This window comes from Papaver somniferum, chromosome 9 (assembly GCF_003573695.1).
Source record: "Papaver somniferum cultivar HN1 chromosome 9, ASM357369v1, whole genome shotgun sequence".
Taxonomy (NCBI): Eukaryota; Viridiplantae; Streptophyta; class Magnoliopsida; order Ranunculales; family Papaveraceae; genus Papaver; species Papaver somniferum.
This window is the reverse complement of record NC_039366.1, coordinates 180,003,123-180,010,951: the sequence shown is the minus strand read 5'-3', so window position 1 is coordinate 180,010,951 and position 7,829 is coordinate 180,003,123. Positions and strand designations below refer to the sequence as shown.

Here is a 7,829-nt window from a genome sequence, read left to right as displayed (position 1 = left end):
CTCAAAGCTGGACAAAGTTAGGCTCCAAATGCAAAGGTATACCATTTTATGGGACACAAAATCAATATATCCCTAAAAAAAAAGTTGGACATGACTTCACAAATCCCCAAGCGAATTCTTATAGTCGTAGACCTAATTATGTTTCTCAGAAGAAACCTAGGTCAATAAAAAAATGACTTCAGTTATCAACTATGACACAAAGTGTCAGGGATTAATTTTCTCAGTTGAAAGGGCATATCTATTTATAGATGTTCAAGACTTATGGTTGATTTCAAGCTAAGATAACTTGAGATTCTAGTAAAACACTTTCTCTGTTTAGATGAAACTCTAATTAGGGTTTCAAGTAAGCATGTGAGAATTAGTCTTGAAATCACGTAGAAGAATATACACAGTGGTCGGGGTAAGTGACCGTGTATAATGATAGTTCTTTGGAAAATATGCCTTATGAACTACTAAGGAATTTCATGTTATTTAAATACTTAAGAATTTAATCATGATGCATATGCATAACTGTTTTAGTGATCAATGACGTCTTAGAAGCTTTTATGAGAGTCATAGCAATGCTAAACATATTTGAAAAACTAAGTCTTTAAATATCTTCTAAAGTTTTATTGGGACCGTTGGTGAAAGGTTCATGAACCGTAAGGCATAGTTCACGATTCGGGGTGCAACGGATCGTGAACTGGCTTCGTCAACCGTATTCGGATCGAGAACTCAGATTGACACGTTTCGTTAACCGGGTTCGCCAATTGTTAGTACTTTTCACGAATACTGAAAATTCAGATCATCACAGTTCGTGAACTATCCCCTCGTAAACTTTCGCAAACCTTCCTGTATTCCAGAAACTCAGATATCCAGGGTTTGCGAGATGGTTCGCCAACCTACCCTGAGTCGAAATAACAAAGGTTCTAAATTTCTCTCTTTTGGTGTTTGAAACATTCCCAAACGATAAAATCATTGCTAGGGCAATTTTCAAATGATCCAATAAATTAATTCTTGAACAATAAATTGTTTTAAACTAATATTGTTAAGGACCTTTGAACATCCAATCATATTTCAAGATGTTTAATAAGACAAGCTTGACTCGAAATTTAGTAGAAGCCATACGACATAGCCTCATAAAGATAAGATGGTAGGATAGTGAGTAAATACATAATGGTTAAGTCTGCAAATACCTTGTTGACGATGTTCTCCAAATGTGTTCATCGATCTTCAGTCTTTGAGGGTGATGTCTGATACTCAACCACCAAATTTTAAACCTAATTTGAGACTTGACTTAGTAGACTATAAATTAAGATATACTTTTGTTCAACTAACATTGACAACAAGCTTGAGACAGCAAAACTTGTGGATTCAACCGAGGAATGCTCTGCCACTTTCCGCTTCTTTAAATAAACACAAGGCTGCAAACTTAAATTGTTGGATAAATAGCGATATGTAAACTCTTCAGTCCCCCCCTTCGTTAGAAATTGAAACCTCGCCTAAACCCTTCTCTTCTCTCCCTCTCTAGACTGGATGTTCTTCGTAACATGAGAATCAACAGAATGCTTGTCTCCCAGACATCAAAGAAACGAATCAATCTAACGAAGTTCTTCTTCTCTACAAATCAAGGTCAGTTGTATGCATCCTTTTCCTCAACATCTCACCCTAACATCCATGAAAACAACAAATTCAACTCTGGGCATCTCCTGAAAAGATCCATATTAGCTTCTGAATGGAGCTCAATTAAGGAATTGTCTCCAAATTTATCTCCTACATTAATTCACAATACCTTACTTGATCTTCGTGAATCACCTAAAAGTGTTTTAGGGTTTATACAAAACTTAGGTTTTTGTCATTTTGATATCAAATGTTTCAGCTTATCTTTAGTTATAATATCTCAGCACCGATCACATCAAAGTACTGCCATTGATCTATTGAAAAGAGCAATCCAAGGTGGATTTGTAAAGAACAAACCAATTTTTGATGAATTGTTGTTATCTTGTAATCTGTTGAACTCATCAAATTCAATAGTTATGGATTATTTGATTAGTGCTTATTGTAAATTGGGAAGACCTGAAGAAGCATTACAAGTTTATATATTTATGAAGGATCAAAAGATTCGTCCTCATATCGATACATGTAATTTGCTATTGAGTTCGTTTGTAAACAAAAATCTAATTGAAGCAGCTTGGCTTTATTATGCTGACATGTTTAGGTCAAGCATAAATTCATCTGTTGTTACGTACAATATAATGATAAATGTGCTGTGTAAAGAAGGGAAATTGAAAAGGGCAAAAGGTTTTATCAGGGATATGGAGGCTCTTGGTGAGAAACCTAGTGTTGTAACTTATAACACTTTAATTCAAGGTTATTGTTCACATGGAAAACTTGAATCAGCTATTGAGATCTTCAAGTCTATGGACGGGCAAGGAATTAATCCAAATTCTTACACATATGGTTCACTTATAAATGGGTTCTGCAAAGAAGGAAAGCTTGACGAAGCTGTAAATCTGTTCAAGAAAATGGAGGGAAATAAATTGGTTCCTACTGCAGTAACTTACAATACATTGATCAGTGGATACTGTGACAAGGGGAGTCTGGAAACGGCCTTTAGGTTTAGGGATGAGATGGTTAAGAAAGGAGTGCAACCCACTATCTTAACTTACAATAAGTTGATACACGCTTTGTCTATGGAAGAAAATATGACTGAAGTCGAAAATTTGGTGAAGGAAATGCGGGAAAGAGGAATGGCTCCTGACGATGTCACATATAACAGCTTGATTAATGGGTATTGCAAGGAATTGAATGCAACGAAAGCAATTGAACTTTATGAAGAGATGTTGAGTAAAAGGATTCATCCTACAGTTCAGACTTACAGTTCACTTATCTATGTTCTTGGCAAACGAAAAAGAATGAATGAGGCAGATCATTTGTTTAAACAGATGACTGATAAAGGAGTATCGCCTGATTTAATATTGTATAATACCATGATTGATGCACAGTGTTCTAATGGCTACATGAATCATGCATTTATGCTTCTGAAGGAAATGGATGCGAAGAAGATTAGTCCTGATGAAGCTACATATAATGCACTAATGAATGGGCTCTGTAAAGTAGGGAAAGTTGACGAGGCTCGTGAGCTTCTCAACGATATGAAGAAAAGAGGGATCCGACCTGATCATATCAGTTATAACACTTTAATAAGTGGTTATAGTAGGAAAGGTGATATCATGGATGCTTATAAAGTTCGTGATGAAATGTTCAGTAAAGGTTTCAATCCCACTATTTTCACATACAAACCTCTAATTCAAGGTTTATGTAAAAACAAGGAGCAGGGTCCTGCTGAGGAGCTCCTTAAAGAAATGGTAAGCAAAGGAATAAATCCCGACCACAGCACCTACATATCTTTAGCTGAGGGGAAGAGGAAAGATGAGAACTTGGTGCAAATTACATCCACGTGATTCAGGAATTTCTAGCACAGCTTTGGTAGTTACTTAGGAAGGAGCATGAAGTAGTAGGTTAGCGGAGAGTTCCTGAAATGCTCCATAGTTCTCTCTCTGTTTACCTGAAGAGGCCGTGGATATAATTATGCGCAACTGTCGTTAGTTGTTCTTTTTATCAGCTTTGGTGGAGCAAGTTGCAGTTTCATCTACAGTACTGAAGGTGAGGAGAAGCCTTCACACAGAGGCTTACAAGTTACCACCTGTAAGTTCAATTTTCTTATAAAATTTTTTGTTAATCTTTTAACATGTTTTTAGAAACTTGTTTATACACACCTTGTCATTTGTTGTTAAAAGTGATTTTCAAAATTAGACTAGGCTGCTAGAATATCTAACTGTAAATGGGGTATTTCCTGCAATACACCGCTCTCTCACTCTTTATCTGTAGATCTACTTAATAAAATCAATATTTATAACTGGATATCTCGCTTTGCCAGTGACCCTATCGGAAAGGGATAGCATTTTAAGGGCTAATCCACTTGTATTTATATGTCGACAGAAGTAAGTTGCCTCATGGGTTGAAACAAGGTTGGAGTCTGTGTTCAGGCAGATTAGCAATACTAGAAATTTAAGGTTCGTGAATTTACTTTATGACATCACGGCGGGGTCTTATATCTGCTGCTACATGACACATCATCTCATGAAGCCTCTAGATCCTGGAGGATATTCAGAACACAAAGGAAAGGCAACCAATCTGACTGAGATTCTAATTATTTTGGTAGAGCAGTAGACCACAGATAGAATTATTGGTGTCACTACAGTTATATCTATGATTCATCTATTGATTTGTATTTTTAGTTTTACTATCACTTGCAACATCTAATGCATGAAGTCGTGTCTTATACTACCTCTGTTTCAGGAAAAGTGGTACTGTCACTTTTTCATTTTTGTCTAAAACAGGCCAAATTTCCATTTTTTCTGAAACAGAGGGAGTATTAAACTTTCTTTGTAAACATCAAAACATACATATGATACAAATTTGTTAAAATGAAAAGGATATTTTCTAGCCTACCCCAACTTGATTGGGATTTGGGACTAAAAGGATTGGTTGTTGTTGTATGAGATATTAATTTCAGTTCAATCTATAAGTGTTATTTTTATATAAAAAGAAGAATAGAGACACCTTGAAAGTGTGGGATTTTTCAGTCTCTAGTTTCAACCCAGATTCTGACCATAATCATCTCTTAAATTTGAGTGTCAGGTCTGTATACAGCGGCTGGAAAACTCAGTTGGCCAGTTAAAAGTTATAAACCACCACGCTGTGGATGGAATATACCTGGGATTGAACTTTCTTGATCTGATCCATGTTTCTTGATTGGTAATTTTGGTTTAAGTACATTAAGATTTTTATTTGTAGTGGAGAGAACGTCTTTGCCACATATAGAATGGTGGAGGCATCCTATAATCCAATATGTTAAAATGGGTGTTAGGTATGTGGTGTTCAAGTCTTATCTGTCCTCTACTTTATAATTTTTAGATTTGTAATCTTGCAGTATATCTTAGTGGATAGTTTTGCTTTATATGCGAGTAATTTAACTTGTAGTAATAACATTGGCATTTGATCTGGGTGAACCACTTAATTTTGTGCAATGTATGCTTTCTTCTTTCTTTTCTGCAATCGTCTAAAGGTCTATTGTGCACCTATTCCTTTTTTTGATCTGTATGTACACATGTATTATATTGCAATATCTATCATGGAAGCTTATGCAGAATGCACTATGGTTTTCACTATAGCAGAGATATGTGCATCTTGCTGATTATCTATATATGAGTCACTCTTGAAGACAAACCATGATCAGTCTACCTTTACGTTTCTACAAACATTTTGCCATTTCAGGGATATAAGGCGAAGTTGAGTTTAGAACTACACATGCAATAACTTGAGTTTTTGAGATTGAAATAACTCATGGGCACATTTGCAGGACATGTTATTCCTGGCTTATGTCTAGTTCTTCTTGGTGTATGGCACATGTACAATACCATTATAGAGTATTCTTTCAAAGGAAAAACTAGTTTTACTTCAAAATTTTGGTATCCATTCAACTGCCCATTTTTCAAGTTACTCAAATATTCAGAACTCATCCTCATCTTTACCTTTTCGGTCTTTGCCGCCATTATCCAAATCCTCGATTACCCTCACTTTCAGTTCTCTTTCGAGTTCATTAACTTGGAACATATGACTATTTTTCTCCACCTAGCTTTGTATTCGGGGTTCACACTTGCAAGTGAATTAACAAATTCACCTGAAATGTTATCCGGGGTTGTAGGGATACTGGCATCCTCAGTCTTTGGCCAGGAACTGTTTTTACTTCACTATCATTCAGCTGACCATATTGGATTAGAAGGTCACTACCACTGGCTATTACAGGTTTTAGTGTTTTTCACCTTCATTTCAGCAGTGGGAATGACCAGTTACCTTGGAAGTTTCAAGCTTAGCCTTCTTCTTTGGGTTTTGGTGGTGTTACAAGGTTGTTGGTTTATAAACATGGGATTCATGTTATGGGCTCCTAGTTTTGTTCCAACAGGATGTAACGTGAACTGGATCAAACATGGTAACGGCATTCATGGAGTTGTAACTTGTATGACGGATGCGGCTAGAGATAGAGCAGCCGCAGTAGCTAATTTACAGTTCAGTTGGATACTTGGTGGAATCTTGATCTTCACTGCATTTTCTTGCTTGAAGATAGTGAGGGAAAGTAGATTAAGAAGTCAATCAACAGCATACGAGCAACTTCGGATCAGAGGAGTGGACGTGAATCAGATTTTGGTGGATGGTGTTGATGTTTGTAAAACGGTTGATTCCAAAGACACTGTTGTAAGTTTCAGCGTAAACTTGAGTCAGATTTGAGTGCAACACCGGAGTCATCAATATTCAGTCTGGTCACTGGTTGAAATATGTAGGTCTAACCTGTTTGACAATAAAAGGCCTTCTTCTTGTGCCTACAACAGCTCGTTAAATATTTCTAAAATACAGTAGCTTGTAAAGATGTAAGCAAATTAATGCAGGTGTAGTGCAGAATCCCATTCTTGAGTTGCCCAGAAATATTGAATAGGACGATGCAAAGGAATTGCCTTTTTTTTTCTTCTTAATTGGATCAGGCAAGCTCAGGCTGAATTGTATGACACTTCTGTCAGTGTGGCACTATGGTTGATATAATAGACTTGTCCTCCACTTTTTTTTTTTTTTTTTGAAGCATGCAAATAACATAAAAGCCAACTAAATTGTTATTACACGTGGGAATGTGATTCCCATAGAATCACTCAAAAGACTTTGATTAAGAAACGCCGAATATGTCTGGTCCCACATTGATGAGAGTTTTCCCGCTTGGCTGTTGTCGACCGCAAAGTTTGCTAGTCCATCTGCTGCTTGGTTTCCTTTTCTAGTTTCCTTCTCTATAATTATGTTGAATGGCACAACATGGGATTTGACGCATTCGATGAACGATTTCTTCAATCATTTCAGAGATATACCATGGAGCTTTCTTTGGAGTTTTAATGAAGTGCATGAGATTTTCGAGTCCGTCTACGACTTTAGTCCAATATCTTTCATTTGATGTTCTGGTTGCTATCATAGTGATCCATGTTTCCGCCGTCAGCCCTGTGGTTATATCTAGAGGTTGTGCAAGAGCCAGCACCATGTGCGCGTTCGAGTTCCTGCATATGAATCCTGCTCCCGCTATACCTGGGATGTCTATAGCTGCACCAACGGTATTTATTTTAAACCAGTCTGGTGCTGGGATGCTCCAACCTACTTGAATGGTTGTAGAATTTTGGTTATGGTTGTTGCCAATCTGTGAGGAAGCTCCCAGGGGAGAACTTGAGGGGAGGTCGTTGTTGCCCATTCAAATTCATGTTTTTGTGCAAAAGATCTTGCCAAGATGTCTTCATGGGTGGATTACGTCTGTTTGAATACGAGCTCATTTCTGGTTGTCCACAAAGACCACAATAGGAAGCAACATGATGTGATAGAAGAGGTATGACCTCGAGTTTGCAATATTTGAGAGATTGTTGTTTGGTAGTTAATGGTAATTGGTTGGTGGTTACCTCAGGGGTGGTTTGTTGATATGCGGTTAGAGAGGGTGGTCCAATTGGACAAAGCTACCGGACAATGAATCAACATGTGATTGACTGTTTCAGGCTCAGAGTTGCATCGTGAGCAGAGGTTGGAGGTGGAGAGCTTGATGTGATGGAGCGGAGATAAGGTTGGTAAACCTTTATTTATAACTTTCCACAAGAAAAGCTGAATTTTTGGAGGACACGATGAGGTCCATAAGAATTCTGTGTTTGGGAGAGGTTGTGAAATAGGGTGTGGGCAGTTGTGCAAATGCGAAATTATCTCGCATTGCG

At 37.3% G+C, this 7,829-nt stretch overlaps 2 protein-coding genes across 4 annotated transcripts; both read left to right on the top strand.

Annotated features, from left to right (window-relative positions):
• Positions 1-1,448: 1,448 nt before the first annotated feature.
• On the top strand, positions 1,449-5,042 carry LOC113311075 (pentatricopeptide repeat-containing protein At2g15630, mitochondrial-like). Of its 3 annotated transcripts, none has more exons than XM_026559923.1 (2): positions 1,449-3,687; positions 4,684-5,042. In XM_026559923.1, the coding sequence occupies exon 1, from the start codon at positions 1,530-1,532 to the stop codon at positions 3,441-3,443; it is 1,914 nt and encodes a 637-aa protein (XP_026415708.1). In that variant the 5' UTR covers positions 1,449-1,529; the 3' UTR covers positions 3,444-3,687; positions 4,684-5,042. The 3 variants fall into 3 exon arrangements, with proteins under 3 accessions (XP_026415708.1, XP_026415709.1, XP_026415707.1); XM_026559924.1 differs by lacking the exon at positions 4,684-5,042 and adding an exon at positions 3,985-4,608; XM_026559922.1 differs by lacking the exon at positions 4,684-5,042 and adding an exon at positions 3,982-4,604.
• Positions 5,043-5,261: 219 nt separating this feature from the next.
• On the top strand, positions 5,262-6,667 carry LOC113311076 (transmembrane protein 45B-like). The gene has a single exon (XM_026559925.1). The coding sequence runs from the start codon at positions 5,389-5,391 to the stop codon at positions 6,328-6,330; it is 942 nt and encodes a 313-aa protein (XP_026415710.1). The 5' UTR covers positions 5,262-5,388; the 3' UTR covers positions 6,331-6,667.
• Positions 6,668-7,829: the final 1,162 nt, after the last annotated feature.